At 39.9% G+C, this 23,114-nt stretch overlaps 1 protein-coding gene and 1 long non-coding RNA gene across 9 annotated transcripts in view; one reads left to right on the plus strand and one right to left on the minus strand.

Moving 5' to 3' along the window:
* Nucleotides 1-4,546: 4,546 nt before the first annotated feature.
* Nucleotides 4,547-23,114, minus strand: part of LOC143218562 (ATP-dependent DNA helicase PIF1-like) — a 32,935-nt gene continuing 14,367 nt past the window's right edge. The window contains exon 2 of the mRNA XM_076443794.1: nt 4,547-4,600. Coding sequence (XP_076299909.1) covers nt 4,547-4,600 — 54 coding nt within the window. The remainder of the gene's footprint in view (nt 4,601-23,114) is intronic.
* On the plus strand, nt 10,264-22,708 carry LOC143218512 (uncharacterized). Of its 8 annotated transcripts, XR_013011093.1 has the most exons (14): nt 10,264-10,278; nt 15,666-15,808; nt 16,182-16,404; nt 16,469-16,781; nt 16,864-18,896; nt 19,261-19,775; nt 19,855-20,223; nt 20,344-20,473; nt 20,725-20,806; nt 20,947-21,214; nt 21,346-21,512; nt 21,609-21,813; nt 22,272-22,541; nt 22,626-22,708. It is a non-coding gene; the product is annotated as an uncharacterized LOC143218512 (long non-coding RNA). The 8 variants fall into 8 exon arrangements; XR_013011094.1 differs by lacking the exon at nt 10,264-10,278 and having other exon boundaries at nt 15,652-15,808; nt 20,344-20,636; XR_013011095.1 differs by lacking the exon at nt 10,264-10,278 and having other exon boundaries at nt 15,652-15,808; nt 20,947-21,239.

Raw genomic sequence — 23,114 nt, forward strand, 5'->3', positions numbered from 1 at the left:
AAAGAATTGTGTAACGTCGCGCCAAACGTGGGACAGAATTAAAGAAATTTATCAGTCAAGAGGACCTGCCAAGAAAGCCATGCTGTTAAAACAGTTAATAACGACAAAAATGGACGAAAATGGTGATGTGAGGCTACACTTACGACAGTTTTTTGACATAGTCGACAAGCTGGACGACTTGGATACCCACATTAATGATGATTTACTGGCTATAATATTGCTGTACAGCCTACCAAAAATTTATGATAACTTTCGATGTGCGATTGAATCGAGAGACCAGCTTCCAGCACCGGATATGTTACGAATTAAGATAATCGAAGAGGGTGATGCACGTAAGGAAAACCCTTCGGGTTCTGAAGTACCTAATGCAAATGCAATAACCAGTAAGACTGTAAGAGATCACCATGCAGGGTATCAAGGTAAGCCAAAACCATCTTACCAAAATAATCAAAATACCTCTAGTCATTACAGCCAAAATAAACCTAAATGCTATAAGTGCAATAAGATGGGCCACAAATCGTTTGAATGCAGAACGAAAGATAAGTTTATGCGAAACAGACACAATAATGACATAGTTATGTTAACCATGACTAATAATGTAAGTTACGGAAGAGACTCGTGGTGGTGTCTAGATAGTGGAAGTACAAGCCATTTGTGCAATAATCCAGATAAGTTAACAAATATACTTGCTTGCAAACCAGAGACTCTAAAGTTGGCTAACGGAGATTCAATCGGTGTAACCGCCAAAGGAAGGGCTCAGATAAAGATAACGCATAGACACGGTGATATTAATAATGCTAATCTTGATGATGTTTTATGTGCACCGCAGTTAAGTATGAATCTACTATCAGTAGGAAAGATAACAAATAAAAATTTAGAGGTACTGTTTCAAAAAGACAAAGCATTAATCCTAAATGCAAATGGACACGTGGTGCTGGAGGCGCAACGGATTGGTGACCTATACTATGTAATAAGTAATAATAAGGAAGAGGTACATCAGATCCGCAACCAATGCAGTGATATGGAAATATGGCATCGAAAACTGGGACACTTAAACTCCAAGGATGTATTAGAATTAGAAAAACGAGGAATAATACCAAATCTGAGGAACAAGAATCCTAACATGAACTGTGATGTATGCCTGAGGGGTAAGCTAACCAATATACCCTTTCCTAAGAAATCTAATAGATCGACCAAATTATTGGAAATTATTCACTCTGACGTGTGTGGTCCAATGAGGGTCGAATCTCTGGGAAAATCAAGGTATTTCTTGACGTTTACCGACGATTATTCAAGATATACAGAGGTTTTCTTCATAAGACATAAAAGTGAAGTATTTCAGAAATTTAAGGATTTCAAGGCAAAGGCCGAAAATTTAACAGGCAAAAGAATTAAGTATTTACAGAGCGATAACGGAAGAGAATATATCAATAATGAATTTAACGAATATTTAAGAAGGAACGGTATCCAGCGAAGAATCACGACGCCATATTGCCCGCAGCAGAACGGCGTAAGTGAAAGGAAGAATAGGACATTGGTAGAAATGGGCAGATGCCTGCTAATGCAATCTAATTAACCTCCAACATTTTGGGCGGAAGCCATTGCCACGGCTAACTATATTAGAAACCGATGCCCGACCGCAAGTTTAAATGGAAGAATACCATTCGAATTATGGTATAATAAGTTGCCATACACGATGCATTTTAAGGAGTTTGGCCTAGTCGGATATGCCATGAGAGCTGGTACAAATAGTGGCAAATTTGATCCGAGATCTGATAAATGTATATTTATTGGATATAGCGACGAAACCAAGGGTTACAAGGTATGGCTAATTAATAAAAGAAGATTCGAGATAGTTAGAAATGTCAAATTCATAAATGCAACGATGGATAATGGAAACAACTACCAAGATTTCTACTCTGAGAGAGATTCAAATCTGGTAGGAAGCTCAGAGGAAGACCGGATCGTCGAAGACTCGAATCCGCAACCAAAACCCAAAGAGTTGGAAGAGTTGGAAGATCCAATTGAAAATGAGTTGGAAGATCCAATTGAAAATGACAACGAAACGGATAACGAGACAAATTCTCGAACAAATGAAGAAAGGTATAATATTCAAATGTTCTCGGCGCAACGGTTCGATCAGTTAATAGGAAAAAAGCAAAATTTGCACGTCGATCGACATCGATCGACGATTGACTTTGTTTTGATCGATCGACCAGTTACGTTCTGTGTCTAACGACTTTGATGGTCTATGATCCAGTATCCTGTCTGACGACATGAAAGCAGCATGTGCTAAGACAATTTCAATTCCGTATTTATAATCTTTATAAAGCAATGTAAGTAAATTATTGCAGTATCTTGTTACATTGTTACATTCTGGTTACGCAGATATTTTAAAGTTTCTGGTTTTACATTGTGAAAATATATTTTTCAGACGCAGTTTTTTCTACTTTCTTGAAAATGATCTGAATGAAGATCGAAACGTTGAAAGTTCCTAACTAACGTGCAAATTTTGCTTTTTTCCTATTAACTGATCGAACCGTTGCGCCGAGAACATTTGAATATTATACATTTCATTATCTTGCGATCGATATTTCAAACAACATTTACAAATGAAGAAGGTGATGACAATCCTACAAATGAAAATATCGATTCAGAAGATACACCAGTAGGTAAAAACTCGAGAATTCAGAGAGGTCCCGGCCGCCCAAGATTAGAACGGACAGGGTCAAGGGGGAGACCTCGGAAGTTGTACAATGAAATCATTGTAAGAGAGAACGATGAGACGAATCTCATTGAAGACGGATTCGTATATGCAACTGAACTAAGGATCGATGACATAATGAAGGATTCAAATATAAACGGATGGTTAGAGGCTATGAGTTCAGAGATCAAATCTATAATAAAGAACAACGCCTGGGAAATAATTAAACGACCAACCGATCAAAATGTCATAGGCAGTCGGTTTGTACTTACCCTAAAAAGAAACTCAGAGGGTATAGCTGAGAAGAAGAAGGCAAGAATAGTTGCCAAGGGTTTTGCTCAAAGATATGGCGTGGACTTCAACGAAACTTCATCACCGGTAAGTCGTATGAGCTCGATTAGGTTAATAATGTCTTTGGCTTCCAGGTTCAACATGAAGGTAAACCAAATCGACATAACAACAGCCTATTTAAATGGAACTTTGAAGGAGGATATTTTTATGGAAGCTCCTAAACACCTTAAGATTGGGCTTGAGTATTTAATTAAAAACGAAGCAGACAATAGTAAAATAAAAATGACAGCTAAGAGAATGTTGGCTGAATTGGAAAAGGGAAATCGAGTATGTCATTTAAGAAAAGCTTTGTACGGTCTTAGACAGGCCGGTCGACAATGGTTCCAGGAGCTGAGCGAAAAATTGTTAAATTACGGTCTGAATCAATCCAGACATGATCCCTGTGTATTTTTCTGTAATAGGTCACAGAATCTATTGATCGTCTAAGTCTACGTTGACGATATTCTAATTTGTTGCCAAAATGAAGGCAGAATTGACAAATTGAGAGAGCACCTGCAAAGGTACTTCGAAGTTAAAAACCTTGGGGAAATTTCAAATTGTCTAGGTGCTGAATTTAAAAGACAGGGCAAATACGATCACCATGAAGCAGTCGAATCACATTCAAAACCTGCTGGAAAAATTTAATATGAGCGACGCAAATGCGTGCAAAACGCCGATGGTGACCGGTTTACGATTGGAAAGGGCAACCGAATGTGACAACAAGCCCTACTGAGAATTAATCGGTGGTTTGATGTACCTAGCCACCACGACAAGGCCGGACATTGCTCATGCGGCCAGTGTATTGAGTCAGTTCAATGACTATCATAATGAAGAGCACTGGATAGCCGCAAAACATGTCCTACGATATTTAAAAGGAACGAAGGATATTGGCCTGGTATTTGGAGCCAATAATGATTTGCTGACGGGGTATGCAGATGCGGATTATGCGAATGATATAATGGATCGTAAATCATATACTGGCTATGTTTTCTCCTTTGGAGGAGGTGCCATATCATGGGAGTCACGAAAACAAAGATCCGTTGCCACGTCCTCCGCGGAGGCAGAATATATCGCAATATCCGAGGCTGCCAAAGAATCATTATACTTGAGCGATTTTCTGTTAGAATTAGGTTTCCACGATCTATCGAGCAAGGTTATCTACAATGATAATAAGAGTGCTCAATTGATAGAAGAAGGTGGCGGACGATATAGCAGAACCAAGCACATTGATGTCAAGTATCATTTCTTGAGGAGCTTGGTGCAGGAGAGATCCATCATTATACGATATTTGCCGACAAATAATATGATTGCAGATATTCTGACAAAAGGTCTCCCACGAATGAAACATGAGGATTTCACGGCAGCTATGGGTTTGTCAACATTGAGGGGGAGTGTTGAGGGTTCCAATGTCTCCCGTCTCGTTATCCGTGCATACGGCACTGCGGACCGCCGGTCTGCGGCAAGGTGGCGATACGGCCACCAAGCGAGCGAGACAGTAGAACGTTCATGGCGTTAGCCACGCAACGATGTTTCGTACCACGTGTAGACCCTGATGGGTGCTTCTTTCTATAATATTATATAATAAAGTGTTCAGTCATATTGAATATCCACTGTGCATTAAATTGCCTGCCCATATACTCTAACATATCGAAAGTTCTTTGATTTTGAATCGAGTCTGGTCCAAATTTTCCACTGTGCGCCGACGCGACGAAATCTCTCCGTATTTAATCATTGTTTAAACATGTTTAATCAATCATAATGTATTAATATTGGATATCACGGTATTCGGGAAAGTCTACAGAATCTTTTGCCAGAAAGAACAATTCAATATCTTTTATAATAACATCACAATATTTGTTTGAAGTTGAAAAATATGTTTTTTTTCAAAGCCTTGTTCCTGAAAAACTGTGCGTATAGGGAAAAAATTGAAAACAGATTCGGAATCAGCGCGAAAAACTCTATAAGAAGGACCCTACAGTAATTGGGGAACATAAAAAAAGTTGAAATTTGTTGGACAGTGTAATTCTACTCCATTCAATAAAAATAGATCAGTTAATGAAGCCTCGTTTCATTTAATTCATACATGTTAAGAAAGACACGCTAAAAATATGTGTATAAAGAAATGGAATTTCTAATGTTTCATAAACAGAAATTTTGTACGCAGTTCGCACGGTCTGGGATAGATACGGGCCTGAGCTGTCTCGAGGATAAAGGCCGTTACGGAGAACGAGACGTGCGGCCGGTGAAAGGAGGCGGCCTGAAAAGTCTCATCCGTGCCGACCACTGAGTTGACAATTTCAGAATTTCCAAGAACAGCAAGAAAAGAAACTCGAACCGTTTCACGATATCTAAATTGCTTTCGAAAACGTCGATAAAACTGGGCAATTACTTTGACCGTCGCGAGGGCCAATAAGTCCTGGGTAGTTACCAAAACAACTCTGGATTTTCTGCACGAAATTACCTGAACCTTTTCCCAGAATGTTCGTTTGACAAGCAAATTTTCACATAATCATCCATTTCATTTCCAAAGTACAGTACCAGGACCTCGACGAACCGGCTTGATCGAGAGACAAACAGCCCGGACAAATTAAGGCCCGATGGATAATTGAGACCCGAGGGAAACCACGTCTTACCCTGCCATAGTCCGGCCACTCTAAGCGACCGTGATTATCCTTACGGGCACCGTCGCGTCGGTTCTTCCACGCCATAATTAATCCTCCGGCAACCCTCCCTCTCTTCCCAGTTTTCCCCGAAATTCTATACTCTATACAATTGTACTTGCAGCTTGCAGCTATTCCTTCTGACGCGATAACGGTAACGTTAGCGTATCTGCTTTATAATATTTGTCATTGTTGTAATATCCTGCAATTTCTACCATCTTTAACCCTTAGCACTCCAGTGGTGACTCGAAATCACCACTAAAAATTGCTGTCCCATTATGCAAAATATTGTTTACATTGTTAAACATGTTGGTAGCTAATCAATTACTAAACCTTTAATTATTGTATGAGGTATTACAATCAATTTCATATCCATCAAATGAAAAGAATCGTATAGAACGAAATTATTCTACCTAGAACGAGATGTTTCATTTTCGAGTTAAAACAGCTCCGAAATTAAAACAGCTGCAAATGGTTAATTATTATAACTATCTTTTAAATTTTCAATATAGGCCCCACATAAAAAAGTTGTGAAGTGCAACATTTAGTACCTATTTTCTCTACAATTCCGGCCAACTGCAATTTCTGGAAAAATATCTTTAGGGTGACGGGTAATTCAGTGTCTATGATGTTTCGCGTGGTTAACAGACAACGATATAGATATTTATTAAAACAATAACACGTAACAATAACAAAACAAAACAAGATGTAATAATAATAACAATAACGAGAAAACTAGATTATAAACGTTAATGACTATCGAGTACTAACAAAGTACAGAGATATAAATTAACGTAGCGCGGGCAACTCTAGAGCGATGCGTTCTCGACGAGTGCCACAAGCTTTTTTTTCACTGGTAAAAATCCTTTTTGGTGGGAGGATTAGCAACGTGAGAAAGACCGTTAAAATAAGGGGAGGAATTCTCCGTTCCTCAAGAGTAAGGAGAAAGTTTCCTTCCCCAAAACAATTCAAAGTCGTCGCTGCCAAGGACATTGCAACGGTTGAGTCAGGGTTCTGGTAATCGTCACTTTTACGACCGAACCCTCAACGCAACCGTCCACAGCGCGCACTTGAGAAGGATGAAATTTCCGCGTCCGGAAAGTCCCTCTTTCCAACGCGCCATGTCCACTACATATCTTTTCACATCGTGCAGTAAACTAATTTCTCCAACTTCTCACGAAAAGTCCAAATCCATATAGTCCAACATTAAAAAAGTTACAGTTACTCGAATTAATACAACCCCTGGCAGAAAGTTTCCGATCCGGAGGCATTGATACGGATTTTACAGAAAACTATTACTTTATGGAGTTGAAACTGATGGGAAATTAAAAGGGGCTTATTAAAGAATGAAGAACAACAAATTAACATAAGCTTCCATTTATTATAACAAAGAAACGAGAAAATAAACAAAATGTTACACGGAAAAAAGTTAATAGACCCATTAATAGATCTGCTGGAAGAAAGTTTCCCATTTGATTTACAGTCTCCGCAACACCAAATTTCTTCAACAATTACTGTTGGATGATTCTTATAGAGTTTTTTGCGCTGATTCCGAATCTGCCCTTAATTTTTCTCCTAGATACAAATTTCGGATCACGAATAATAGATACAAAATTTGTAATTAGTTACTCGAAGATATAGATACACAGGGGACCACCTGTAGCGGTATTTTCGAATACCTCGAAACCATTCTGCACTTCGCAATCATAACTTAAATTGTGTTTCTTTTTTTTCAATTACAGAAAGTGGACAGCGAAAGTCGACAGCGCGAACTGCATCAATTCTTTAAGTTGAAAATAAATGTAGACAATTAAAAAATGTTTTTGGTTAAACTTTTCATTAAAACTCGAAGCAATAAGTATTTACCGAACAAAACGATTATAGATGCGGGATTCGATTCGGGGCCAGAAGATTCCCAGCCGTATATATGTACTTGTTTTGTTAACGACTACCCAACCTCTAAAAAATTATAAAAAAATTAAGAACGGTTGCTTCAATAATATACAAGTACTGAATTCTTATAAAACTGGAGTCTCTAACACTTCAATACAAAACATGCATTTTCTTGGAATTTTTGGAGGTTTTCAATTTTTTAAAACATGTTTCCGTAATCCGAAAAATCTGAAAAATACACATTAATAATCAGGATGAGACACAACTAACGTAATAATATAAATGTGGTCAACTGAAGACTTTGATGTATGTATATACATAAAATCGGCAATTTTATGTTTTCCGATTTGTTTAAAAATCGATTTTGCAACCAAAAATTTTGAAAAAAATCTCAGTAGTGTATGCTATTCGGTAGAATATTCATGAATTTTTTCATAATTTTCTGTTGAACATGACGTGACTAAAAACAAATTTGGTTGGATACTTCTGACCATCTTTTCCGGCTATACCTTAAGAATCAACGAAAACATTATTTAAAAAATACAAAATATATTTCTTTTTACATCGTTAAAACCGATTTTTCAAAAAAAATTAGGCCTAATTTCTCTTCGATATCTCTTTTAGATCAAAAGTTATAGCAAAATGTGCGTCGCGCCGCGTGCTGTGCCCGAGATTCAAATGCGCGCCGTCTCCAGATTCCGACTTTTCGCCTCATGCTTCCGAAACTTCGGCAACATGAAAATCGAAGGAACGCCTCGGCGTCGATCAGTCGAGCAGGTAGTCACACGGACATGGTAGAGGTACGTTTGTGTGTAGCGCGCGTGCAATCGAACATGCACCAACACGGGCAAGCGCGGTCGACACCGCTCACGGATACGACGATACGTCAGGGAAGGGGAAACTGCCTTTCAGTTTTCAGCAGTTTTCAGTTATTCTCTCAACTCTCAACAGTTCTCAAGTTCTCGTTCGCTTAGCTCGGTCGTAATATCTGTGGTTGTCAGGAGGACGCCGCCGCATGTCACATTGTACTTTCACTTTCGAGATATTGTCGTTTAAAGTTTTGATCACTAATGCTTTGACAAGAACATTGGTTATAAATTGTATTATTTTTTCGAGCCTTTTGAATTGATTTTCGTGACGTTTTTTCTGGTAAATACCTAATTCTACACTATAAAGTTCAATAAATGCATAAACTGAAATTTTTTGAAATTGTGACATGCAGCGTTTTTCTTGACACAATCACAGATATATTTACATAACTTCGCTCTGTGGTTACACGTTATGCTTCGTACAGACTAGAACATTCCGACGAACTGCGCCGCGGACCGCGCCGCAACCCGCGCATTTCGACAAACATTTCGACGAACGTTTCGACGAATGGCGATCGGAACGGATTTGTGTTATTTCCAGATTTTCTTGCGAACAACTATGGGAGCTGCAGCGGTATATACTACACAAAGAAATACAGAAAATGTTGGCACTTTATTTAGATGTAATGTTCAGGTCTCTACGAAGCATCAGATTCGAGATTAAATGACTTGAATTTGTGGATATTTTATGACATTTCGACGAACATTTCGGCGAACATTTCGACGAACATTTCGACGAACGTTGCCACGAACGCCGCCACGAACTTCGCCGCGCGCATTTCGGCGTGCATTTCGGCACGCATTCGCGCGAACGGTCCATCCATCAGCTATGGGAACGCCGCCGCGCGCATTTTGGCGAACATTTCGACGAACATTTCGACGAACGGTGCCACGAACGGTGCCATGAACGCCGCCACGCGCATTTTTGCGCGCACGAACGCGAACGGGCTGGCACTTACAAATCTGTTTGCAGGACAGATAGCATATCCTAAATATTCATAATATAATTTATAAATGTCAAGAAATGCACATAAATTTATAAACAAAGACATCGGTGATTTAAATTATATATTGTAGTAAATTAAATTAAATTATAATTTGTCTCAAATTATTAAAGATGCCCTTGCTATGAAAACATTGCATTTTTTCCCCTGATATTTTACGCGAATTCTGAACATTTTCGGTAATCTTGCACACCCCTGCAGAAATCCCGAAAAAATTCACGGGAAACCCGAACACCACCGGAAATCCCGAATATTCTCTGAAAAAACTCAGGATTTTTGGGATCCCGTTCCGACATGATATGAGGCTTCCCATCTCGTTCCCGGCATCGGGATTCGGGAACTCCCGGGTTTTTAGCGGGGTTGCCTCAAACTTTTTCTATAAGAACTTTATTTCTCTCGATATTAAATAAAATGTATGTCTCTTGACAGTAGCAGCATCATCGCGCAGCCCAATGACGTTCGTCGAAATGTTCGTCGAAATGCGCGGTTCGCAGCAAGGTTTAAGGCGCTGTTCGCGGCGCGGTTCGTCGAAATGTTCTAGTCTGTACGAAGCATTACACTCGCGAGTGCGGTCAGCGTTGCGGCATTTGACTATTTGACTATTTATTAGATTGACTTGCTTGGATTATGTGATTACGTGGATTACTTGGATTACGTGCACTACGTGGAAGGAAGGAAGGTTTTAATACCTTTAATTTAATCGGTTTCATTTTGCTCAAATGTCTCCCAAAATCTTCGCGTGAAAAAGCGTGAGAACGCTTGTCGGCACACCACGCGACAGTGCCATTTGCCATCACGTATGAGGTGCTACGGGGCGAGTATGTTCACTTCAATGTAGAGTCCAAAATAGTAAATTGTTTGTTTCTTTATCACTTTATCACTCTCTTTTCATTATCATTATTATCATTTATCACTTTAAACAAATCCAACACAATTCAGCTTTGGCCCATTCAGATTAGAATTAGCTTAGCAATATTCTAAATCGGCAAAATGATGGCTTAAACCAATTCAGTAAGGCAAGTATTTAATCTTCTTCACTTGCTTCCCCAACCAGCACACATCGTCTCATAGATGTCTGTTTCATGTCGTCGTCCCGTCTGAACGTCTATGTCCCAAAGATACGTCTTTTAGTCGTCAAAAAGATGTCTTTATGGAGACGTTGTTTTCACAGCAGAGGGTGAACGTCTTTCAGCTGTCTCATTTCAGTCGTAAAAGCAACGTCTCCATAAAGGATATCTTTTTGGCGACTGAGAGACATTTTCCGGAGACGTTGTTTTTCCTACGCCGCCGGTAAAGGGTGGGGTGGAGTAGGGGGATACAGCTTCTAAGGAAGAACTTTTTTCTGTACACTTTTTCGAAAAAAGAGCTCTGCATGCTAATCCGCAATAATACAGAGAGTATTTCAACGCAAAGAGCATTTGGAAAAAGTGTACAGAAAAAAAGTTCTTCCATAAAAACGCGCTCCGACTTCGGGTATCAACAGGATCACGCGAGGATGATCCACCAATCATCGATCCGTTATACTCGCGTGATCCTGTCGAGCCAATCATCCAACGACACCGCCTTGAGGAATCTCCGGGTCCTCGCAAACGGACCAGAGATCCATGACTCGTTGTAATCGCCAGTCGCGGCATAATCACCTCATTCATTTTTCTACTTTGTCTCAAACGGAGTACAAAGCCGTTTCTCAATTTTCTTCTGTAATCATTACAATAAATAAATACACGCCGCTCGCAGTCACTCAATTCTGTGTTGAATATCAAGTTATTTTCCACGGGATTTCACTTTCTCGCACAGCGCTGTGCGAAGTCACCGGCGGCACCGCGTACGGTTCGACGAAGTGTTCGACTCGTTCCGCTACATAAATTTGGTCCTTCGAGAATACTCAGCGTTTATGAGCGACTACGAAAGACTCGGCCACATGGAGCGCGTGCACACCGGCTCCTCACTCCCTGATCGCACAATATACATCCCGCACCATCCAGTTCTCCGGCCCTCTAGTTCGACCACGCGATTGCGTGTGGTATTCAATGCTTCGGCACTCACATCAAATGGACGCTCATTAAACGATTTCTTGTTCTCCGGGCCGAAGCTTCAGACGGACCTGCCATCCGTCATCCTGCGATGGCGACATCATCGGTACGTATACACCGCTGATATCGCGAAAATGTATCGTCAAATCCTAGTAGACCCTCGCGATACAAATTTCCAACGAATCCTCTGGCATGACTCTCCGTCACAGGCGCCTCATGAATTTTCGTTACGCACCGTCACATACGGTATGACATGCGCTCCATTTCTCGCACTTCGAGTCCTCCAGCAGCTCGCTTCCGTCGAAGGCGCAGATTTTCCACTCGCGATTCCCATTCTAAAGGATCAAATTTACGTCGATGATGTTTTATTCGGGGATGATACACTCGACACCGTTCGCACTCTTCGTGACCAACTCGCTGGTCTCCTTCGCCGAGGTAAATTCGAACTTCGAAAATGGGCAAGTAATTCCCCCACACTCCTGCAGGACATCGATCCAACCAATCATGGGCTGGCTTGCTCAAAAGATCTCGCCGTAGACGACAGCGTAAAAGTCCTTGGCGTTTCTTGGAACCCGTCGCGCGACCAGTTTATAATCAACATTGCGTTGCCGGCGGTTCCCCAGCGTACCAAACGTTCGATCCTTGCAACCATTGCAAAATTATACGATCCATTGGGCTGGGTCACCCCTGCGACTATCACGGCAAAGATATTCATGCAAACTCTATGGCGTCGTCACCACCAGTGGGACGAACCCCTTTCGTTAGATTTGGTCAATCAATGGGAAACCATCTATTCAGGTTTATCACAATTACACGACCTTAGCTTAGCCAGATGGACTGGCCTGTTATCAAATGCCCATACCGTCGAACTTCATGGGTTTTCAGACGCCTCGTCCTACGCTTACGCGGCGGTCGTCTATTTGAAAGTCATCACTCATGACGGAACGGCCGTCATATCCCTCCTAACTGGGAAGTCAAAGGTCGCACCGATCACTCCAACCTCCATTCCGAGGCTCGAATTATCTGCGGCCGTGCTATTAGCTCATCTCATAGAATTCGTCCGCCCGTCGCTGGGCTCGAGATCCATTTCTTGCTACTGCTGGACGGATTCGTCCATCGTTCTCGCCTGGTTACGCGATCACCCATCGCGATGGAAAACTTTCGTTGCGCACCGAGTCCACGATATTCAATGTCGCGTTCCTGATTCCGAATGGCGCCACGTACCTACGTCTTGCGATCCAGCCGATTGCGCTTCACGCGGTTTGATCGGTCAGGAGTTGCGCGATCATCCATTGTGGTGGACGGGCCCCCAATGGCTACGCGGGCCTCAACACTGTTGGCCTTCCGATCCCCCGGCCCCCTCTGACGAACCGCTCTCGGAGGCAAGAGCCGCTGCGGTGCACACCTGTTCGCAAACTTCTCCATGGACTCTCGCTTCTCGCTTCTCATCCTGGGCGAAGTTAATCCGGATCACCGCGTACATATTCAAATTCATTCACGCCCTTCACTCCCGGAAAAATACTTCAGCTCCGATTTCCTCTGACGGTAGCACCGTGTCAGTCGACGAGTGCTCGGAAGCTCGCATCTTTTGGATAAAGTCCATACAACGCGAACAATTCTCTACTGAGCTTGAAGCTCTCACTCACGGTCGATCTGTTTCCACCAAAAGCTCAATCATTTCTCTTAATCCCTTTATCGACAGTGACGGCGTACTTCGTGTAGGAGGGCGACTTCATAAAGCTCCGATTCCCATTGCTCAAAAACACCCCGTTCTGTTGGCCTCTCACTCGCTAGTCGACTTAATCATCTCTCAAGCACGTCTTCGAACATTACACGGAGGGTTACAGCTCACCCTAAGCACGCTCCGTCGAGAGTTTTGGATATTGAGCGCGCGATCTCTTGTCAAACGCGTCATTCACCGATGTGTAATCTGTGTGCGCGAACGAGCGAAAGTTCCGGAGCAACTCATGAGTAGCTTGCCCGCCGCGAGAGTAAGTTCACCTCCCCGATGTTTTTCGCATTGTGGCGTTGACTATGCCGGACCAGTTCAAGTCCGAGCATCCGCCGGCCGAGGCATTAAAACCCGGAAAGCGTACATCGCACTCTTCATCTGCTTAGCCAGTCGTGCCATCCATTTAGAGCTTGTCGGGGATTACTCTACCCCGGCGTTTTTAAACGCATTTGATCGATTCTGTTCGCGGCGTGGGCTTCCGTCCGACATGTATTCAGATAACGGTACGACTTTCACCGGCGCCAATAATGAAGTGGCTCGTGCGTACCGCGCAGCTTTACGCGACCCTAACTTTCAGAATAAATCGGCCCAGGACAAGATTTCGTGGCACTTCATTCCTCCAGTAGCACCACATTTCGGCGGGTTATGGGAAGCTGGGGTGCGCAGTGTAAAGCGCACGACGCTTCTATGTCGAATCGAGGCCTGCTTGAATTCGAGACCGATCGCCCCCCTCTCCGATGCGCTGGACGACTGCGAACCATTGACTCCGGGACATTTCCTCATAGGGACTGCTCTAACTACTTCTCCGGAGCCTTCCGTTTTACACCTCAACGAAAATCGACTGTCGCGATGGCAATTAGTTCGCCATAAAGTCGAACGTTTTTGGAGATTGTGGCAATCTGACTACGTCAACACCCTCCAACAGCGTAGTCGATGGCGACAAATTCGAACCCCGTTGGAACTCGGACAACTAGTCCTAATTCGACATCCGACAGCCCCCCCCCCCCCCCCGGTAAATGGAAGCTGGGTCGAGTCACGCGGCTCCACCCTGGGTCGGATGGACTCACACGAGTCGTCACGGTACGCACCGCTCAATCCGAATTCCAACGACCAATCGTGCAACTCTGCGCTCTGCCTGTGAGCAGTTCCTCGACTTCGAATTAGATCGCGTCTATGTCTCGCGACCGTCAGTGTACTCAATCACAACATTGTCGATTTTAGTTCTCAAGTACTCGCTTATTAAAAAAAAAAAAATGACGAAAAGCATTCTAGCGCCTTCGTTGCGGCGTCGGCTGCGTCCGACATTACTTTAAGTCAATCTTCGCGCCTCCCTCGATAACTGTGTTGAAATCGAGATTTCAAGGCTGGCAGTATGTTCGCGAGCGAATCGAGCGAGCGTCGGCGAGCTCGACACACCGTCATTCGTCCCGTCGTGACGTCAGCGTCCGATCGCGATTTCACGCGAAGTCGCTCATCGGCTCGCGCTCAGGGGGTGTAAGCTGAAATGGAAATAGTTGGTCCAGTATATGTAGTTCGACCCTAGTACTGAGGTGGCGTTGGTGTCGCTGCAGTTTTTGCGATACATATACCAAAATTTTCAATGCTTTTATAAGATCGTCGGTGGGCCAATCAGCTAAAGAGTTGGACTACCAAGCGGTGGACCGAGGTTCGAATCCTGTTGGGGTAAACAGTTTTTTTTACAACCGTCTACCGCTTTATATCTATATATACTGCCATTAGTTCGGCCCTACTACTGAGGTGGCGCTGAAATACTGGCCACTTCTTTAACACGGCAGCTTGCACCCCCTGCTCGCGCTCCGACTTCGGGTATCAACAGGATCACGCGAGGATGATCCACCAATCATCGATCCGTTATACTCGCGTGATCCTGTCGAGCCAATCATCCAACGACACCGCCTTGAGGAATATCCGGGTCCTCGCAAACGGACCAGAGATCGATGACTCGTTGTAATCGCCAGTCGCGGCATAATCACCTCATTCATTTTTCTACTTTGTCTCAAACGGAGTACAAAGCCGTTTCTCAATTTTCTTCTGTAATCATTACAATAAATAAATACAGTCCGCTCGCAGTCACTCAATTCTGTGTTGAATATCAAGTTATTTTCCACGGGATTTCACTTTCTCGCACAGCGCTGTGCGAAGTCACCGGCGGCACCGCGTACGGTTCGACGAAGTGTTCGACTCGTTCCGCTACATACACTTTTGTTGTTTACAAAGTTCCAAGAGCCAAATTGCAAAAAAGGGCTCTGTACGGGACCCCGCAATAATGCAGAGAATATTTCAACACAAAGAGCATCAAAAAATATTGCTTCTTCGCGAAATGCGGCTTACCCGCGTGATCGAAAAAATCAAGCTGTTTCATATATTCTCTGTCAGTGTCTTTCCTGCGAGAAACATATCTGCTTCTCTGTCTTCGTAGTTCACCCCGAGTGGCGCTGTTGAAGTTACTATTTTTGGTCCGGCGCACATGGTCGACACCCCCTGGTCGGTTTAGAGAAGTGTCTAATTGTATTAGTGTATTGTAATAGTGATAATTTATCCGACGAGTGTATATTTACAAAAGTAAGTACTTCCATTGCTGTTATTTGTTACCGTTAGTGTTTTTTGCTGATGCCCTTCCGCTATATTCGAAGTTTACTATTGGGTTGGCAAGAAAGTCAAAGAAAGTACTTTCGGTATTGTAAGGGGGTAGACTGCTTTTTCCAGGATTGCAAGGGTGCGGGATTGCAATTGATTGCAATCCTGGAAACGAGTCTACCGCCCTAATGTGTAAATAAGTGTGAAGTCAAAAAATGAACAAAAATTGGTCATATTTCCATTCCTTCATTCTATTTGCTATTTTTCTAAATATATTCTCTAATTAATTATATTTACGTCGTAATTACATATATGTTTAAATTAGTCTCTAAATTTTACCATACTTTTCAATTCTTAGAATATATACACACAAATGGAGATGCCTACAAATACATGGACCGTTGTCCAATTTTTGGCGGACGGAACGGTAGAAGCAGTGCCAAATAGTTGGCTGGAAGGCGACAAATGTTATTGGCCACCGGTACACAAATCAAAATTGAGCAACGTAATCCAACAATGTGAACTGCCTCAACCTTCGTGGGAGCACTTTTCTGTAAAGATCTTCAAAAACAGTACCTTTGGTAAGTTAAAGTAGTTACATACCATACATGTACAATTAAAATAATAATTATATAATGCTTCTAGACGACTACACGAAGGCTAGAAGAAAAGCAAAGGAGGCCGAAGAGACCAGCGACTTGTTTAATAAATACACTTAAAATTATACTGACATTTATCTTTCATTTTCATTAAATTAGCAGAATGTGATATGCTACATAACAATTTTTTATTTTAGGCAGCAGAAGTGCACAATACGGGGGGCACAACAGCTACAACTTTGCCAGCAAAGTCTAGAATCATTATGACTGACGTGCTGGGATGGCGGTCTGCTATAGCTGATTGGGCCGAAAGGGCAAAAAACCGTTTGCAAATTATCGAACGGCCAGCCTTGTTATATGTAATTATCACCCTTATTTTAATATTATTATTATAATGATTATTCATGTGCAAATTAATAAACAAAGATATTCTTATTCAAGGTGCAGCGGAGAAAGCCAAAGTGGACGGCAGCTGCAAGAAACATGAACAAAGCGAGTGTGACCAAGTGATTTTAATTTCAATATATCTGTGGTTATCAGGAAGAACGCCGCATGTCACATATACTTTCACTTTCGATCGCTAATACTTTGACATAGGAGGTTGGTTAAATTGCATTGTTGTCTGAGCCTTCCAAACGTGTTTCCATGACTTTTTTTCTGGTAAATATGTACAGTAGCGGACAAAAGTGTAAGACCGCTCTAGAGAAAACGATAACTTTTTTAATATTTTACTATACGATTTGAACTTTTTTGGGAAACTACAGCAATTAGTTTACTAAAGGACGCGAAAAGAAATTTTTTCAAAAATTGCAATTGATCGGAATTGTTGAAAAAATACTAAAAGTTGATTGTTTATTTAAACATATCCTGAAAATTTCGTCAAAATCGGTCGACGTTGCAATGAGCTACAAACGTTTAAAGATGGTAAAAATTGCAAATTTTCGGCAATAAATCGTGAAAATCTGCAATTTCTACCATCTTTAAACGTTTGTAGCTCATTGCAACGTCGACCGATTTTTACGAAATTTTCAGGATATGTTTGATTGACACAGATGTACACAAAACGTGTTTTTTAAATTTTCAATATAGGCCCACATAAAATAGTTAAAAAATCAACTTTTAGTATTTTTTCAACAATTCCGATCAATTGCAATTTTTGGAAAAATTTCTTTTCACATCCTTTAGTAAACTAATTGCTCTAGCTTCCCAAAAAAGTTCAAATCGTATAGTACAATATTAAAAAAGTTATCGTCTTCTTTAGAGCGGTCTTAAACTTTTGTCCGCTACTGTAAATCCTATACTCTAAAGTCTAAAGCTCAATGAATGCATAAACTCGAATTTTTGAAATTGTGACATGCGGCGTTTTTCCTTACAACCACAGACATTATCAGTAATATTTTATTTTCACTTTTATATTTTATTTTAATTTTTATATTTTTTAATTTTAGTATACAGGGTGAGGCGCCAGAAACAGGCCCCCTGAATAAGCATTAATCAGATGTTAGTAGCTTTTTTGTAGATGGACGCGTAAAGGACATGTGAAGGTCAACTTAATTTTTTTAAATGGAATGAGGTATTTTTTAATACATCAATGATGCAGCTGGACATTCATTATAAAAAGTACTAACCTATGTATGTCGAAAAATTAGTAGTTCAGGGGATATTTCAATTTAAATAACTCTAAAATACCATTACTGTCGTACTAAGACGTTAGTGTTTACTTATTTATGTAACGTCTTAGTACGACAGTAATGGTATTTTAGAGTTATTTAAATTGAAATATCTCCTGAACTATTAACTTTTCGACATACATAGGTCCAGCTGCATCATTGATGTATTAAAAAATACCTCATTCCATTTAAAGAAATTAAGTTGACCTTCACATGTCCTTTACGCGTCCACCTGTAAAAAAAATAATACACTACATAATGTACCCCTTCAGACCATGCAACTTCTGTATACAAAACTTTTTCGTGCAACGCATCCCAGACAACCAAGCGGGTCGAATAATAAGTGGACACCCTTAAAAATCGCACAACTTTTTAGAAATTGGTCCAAAGGACTTGAATTCTTTTAAGATGTTAGACCGGTTAGTTCGCTAGAGAATAAGTAAACAAAAATTTATTATGGTTGCAATTGGTAGTAATTATACAAAATATTAAAAAATGATGTTTTGACAACTTTTTTATCTGGGCCTGTAACGATAATTTAAAAAATGCGTTTTATAGATTTCGGTAACTTATATGTTTGGTAGATCTCTAGTGAATTATATTAGAGATTCCAATAAATAAATTAAGATGAAGTTTATTAACAAAACTTTAATAGAATTAAATTCTTTGATCACAATATTTTTAGATCCAACTTCATTGATGGCAAACTATTGATTAAACAAATTGTATTTTGTCAATGACAAGAAAATAACTAATTTAAACATTTGAATTTAACGCCAACTTCACAACGCTAACTTCACATTGGTGAGTGTCGCTACAGTCGCCACATTTACTCCCCCTAATAGTTGAGTAACTTATAACTTTTAGGTTATGAATCTGACTCTACGTTTAGGTTTACATTTTCCATTAATCTTAAAGGAATCTAAAATGATATTATCATCGAATTTAGAACATTCTTGAACTTCTAGAACATTTTCTAAAAAAGCTGGTTTTAATCTATCTATGTTAATGGTGGTAGGAACACCTTTATAATTAATTTTATACAGAAAATCTGTTAATCTTTCTATAATCTGATAAGGACCTTCATATGGAAGTTCAAGAGATGTTTTAAGTTTGTCTACTCTAACAAAAACATATGTACAATCTTCTAATTCCTTGTATACAAAAGGTTTTCGTGAAGCGTGATGAGATGTAGGTGTTGGACGAATTGCTCGAATATGTTCCCGCAACTTTTCAAGAAAAATTTGAGGACACCCAATAGGATCTTCAGCTGCAAAAAATTCTCCTGGAATCCGTAATGTTGTACCGAAAACCATCTCTGCAGCAGAGGCCTTGATATCATCTTTATAACTGATTCGGAGACCTAGAAGAACCATAGGAAGAACATCTACCCAATTAGAGGAATTATGACACTTAATTGCCGATTTGAGAGAACGATGCCAACGTTCAATTATTCCATTAGATTGAGGGTGATAAGCCGTTGTCCTAATCCTTTGACTACCAATAAGTTTTATTAATGCTTGAAAAAGTAGTGACTCAAATTGAGCTCCTCTATCAGTAGTAATAACAGCTGGTGCTCCAAATCTTGCGACCCACGTAGCAAAGAATGCATTAACCACCGTATCTGCAGAAGTATCTGGAATGGGTGTAGCTTCAGGCCATCTTGTACTTCTATCAATCATAGTAAGACAAAAGCGAAATCCTTTTGAAACTGGTAAAGGACCAACAATATCAATATGTACATGTGAAAATCTAATTTTAGGAACTGGAATGTGTTCAGAGTTTCGAATAACATGTCTATGAATTTTCGCTCTCTGACAAGATAAACATGTTCTAGTCCAACTAATAATGTCTTTACGCATATTTGGCCATACAAAACTTTGAGAAATAATCCTTTTAGTTGTTCTACCGCTTGGATGAGATAAATTATGAGAGACGTCAAAAATTCGTCTTCGAAGACTTGTTGGAACATATATTCTAATATCTCTACTCACGTCACAATAAATTGTCTTTTCACCGTTATCTAACCTGAGAGGTTTTAAGGAAAGAACTGTTTCAGACTCTAATAGTGATTTAAGTTCTTCATCTTTCTGTTGTTCCTCAAAAAGTTCATCTGTAGAAACTATTACAGGTAAGTTAACAGCGCCTATTCTTGAAAAAGCATCAGCAACTTGATTATTATGTCCTGCAACATGGATAATTTTAGTGGTAATTTGACTAATGAAATCAAGCTGTCTTCTCTGTCTTTCAGAAGCTTTTTCAGAAGATTGTAGAAAGGCATATTGCAACGGTTTATGATCAGTGAAAATGGTTACATCCCGACCATCAACCATATGACGAAAAAATTTTAGTGCAGCATAAATTGCTATTAACTCTCTGTCGTATGTACTATATTTTTGTTGAGATTCTGATAGCTTTTTGGAAAAGAATCCAAGTGGTTTATACGACTCATCTTGAAATTGTTCCAAAACAGTTCCGATTGCTACATTCGAAGCATCTGTTCTAAGAAAAAGTTTTGAATTTTCTAAAGGATGAACTAAAAGTGTATTTTCCGCTAAAGATCTTTTACTTTCTTCAAAAGATTTTTCTGCATCAGCGGTCCAATTAATTTGTCGTTTATCTCTTCTTTTAGCACCTGATAAGTATTTGTTTAATGGTGCTAAAATTGATGCTGCATTCGAAATGAATCTATGATAAAAATTTATGATTCCAAGGTACCGTCTCAGTTCACTGATATTATTTGGTTTCTTGAAATCAATAATAGCTCTAACTCTTCTATCCAAAGGACGTATTCCAAAACAATTGACCATATAACCAAGATATTCCACTTCATCTTGTGCAAATTTACTTTTAGCAACGTTAATGGATAACCCATATTTCTTAAGACGAAGAAAGACCTGCTCCAAATGAATACGATGTTGCTCTTCATCCTTCGAAGCAATCAGAAGATCATCAAGATAGGCTTGACAGAAACTTAATCCTCGTAAAACAGTGTCAACAAATCTTTGGAATGTTTGTGCAGCATTCCTTAACCCAAATGGCATCCGAGTGAATTCAAATAGTCCAAATGGAGTTGTAACCGCAGTTTTGTGAAGATCTTCTTCAGCAACAGGAATTTGAAAGTAGGCTTTAACTAAATCAATTTTGGTAAATACCTTACATCCAGCTAGATGATGAGTAAAATCTTGAATATGAGGTAGAGGATAGTTGTCCCTAACTGTAATATTGTTTAACCTGCGAAAATCTCCGCAAGGTCTCCAATCTCCATTCGGTTTGCGAACCATGTGTAACGGACTTGCCCATTGAGAAGAAGATGGTCGACAGATTCCTTGTTCCAGCATAAATTCAAATTCTTGTTTTGCTGCTGCAAACTTCTCAGGAGTCAATCTGCGTGGTTTCTCAGAAACAGGAAATCCAGAGGTAACAATTTGATGAGTTACATCATGAACTACTCTAGTAAGAGCTGATGGTTTTGTTATTTCTATATATTTGCGAAGTAATTCTTTAAATTTGCAGGAATTACTTACTGTTGCAACAGAGATTTGTTTTTTACTTGTTAATTTAGCCTTAGTGCTTAATAACGTCTGTTCATCAATTAATCTCTTGTTCCTTAAATCTGGAAGAAGACCATGAAATTCCAAGAAATCTGCACCAATAATTGGATGCTTGACATCAGCAATGATAAACTGCCATCTAAATGGACGTCGAAGACCTAAGTCTAGTATCCTTGTACTACAACCGTATGTATTAATTACAGTATTATTAGCTGCATATAATTTGAAATCGACAACAGATTTAACACCTCTGACCATATTTCTTGGAATAACCGAAACATCAGCTCCAGTATCAACTAAATAGAATATGCCATCTTTCTTATCAGAGATTATCAGGCGTTTATTCCTCTTAAAACCGTCAACGACCGCCTGAGCACGTAACGGTTGACTTAGTTTTCCAACAAGGTTTTGTCACCAAATGAACATGGTTGTACACATTTGTGTGCTTTATCACCAAATTTATCATGATAAAAGCAGTACTTCTTACCTTCTTCATTTTTCTTTTTACTTTGACTAGTTGACCATCTTTTGAAGTTCGATCGTCCTCTTGAAAAACTGCGTTCTCTCCTTTGATTCTGATGAGTTAATCTTTCCATTTGTTTCCTTAACTCAGTAATTTCCTCAGACATTTTCTTAATTAATCCTCCTTGCGAAGATTCGATGGAAAATACTGAAGAAGATGTTGGCCGAGACATATCTAAAATCTGATCAGCTTGAATAGCTAATTTGGAAAGATCTTTAACTTCGCTAATTGCAAGAATGGATCTAATATTTTCCGGAAGTTGTTCTAGGAAAATAGATCTAAGGACCTCATTATTAATTTGTCCAGGTGCTAAATTATTCAGTCTGTGTAGAAAAACTGAAGGTTTTTCATCCCCAAGCACATGTGATCCAAGTAATTTTCTAATTTTAGCCTCTTTACTTTCTCCAAAAGCGTTACATATTCGTTCTTTTAACTTTAAATATTTATTATTTTCAGGAGGACAAATTAAAATATCCTCAACCAAAGGAAGAACTTTATTATCTAAATATACAGTAACGTATCTAAATTTTGACTCATCTTTTACTATTCTATTTATTAAAAATGCCGCCTCTACTTGCGTAAACCATAGAACAGGATTTTCCTTCCAAAACGGCGGTAAACGCACTTTTTGAGCAACTTCGATACTCGCACCATCAATAAGACTGGCGTTTTGATTTAAGCTAAGATTATCTTCCGATCTCACCGTTTCTTCGAAAGTTACTTCAGTAGGTTGTTGCATTGTTCTTTGTCCAGAAAAAGCTTGACGAGTAGGTGAATGTTCTAACGGCATTTTCTTAAATAATCGGGGTCACCAATTTGGTAGATCTCTAGTGAATTATATTAGAGATTCCAATAAATAAATTAAGATGAAGTTTATTAACAAAACTTTAATAGAATTAAATTCTTTGATCACAATATTTTTAGATCCAACTTCATTGATGGCAA

Source organism: Lasioglossum baleicum, chromosome 19, assembly GCF_051020765.1.
Source record: "Lasioglossum baleicum chromosome 19, iyLasBale1, whole genome shotgun sequence".
Taxonomy (NCBI): Eukaryota; Metazoa; Arthropoda; class Insecta; order Hymenoptera; family Halictidae; genus Lasioglossum; species Lasioglossum baleicum.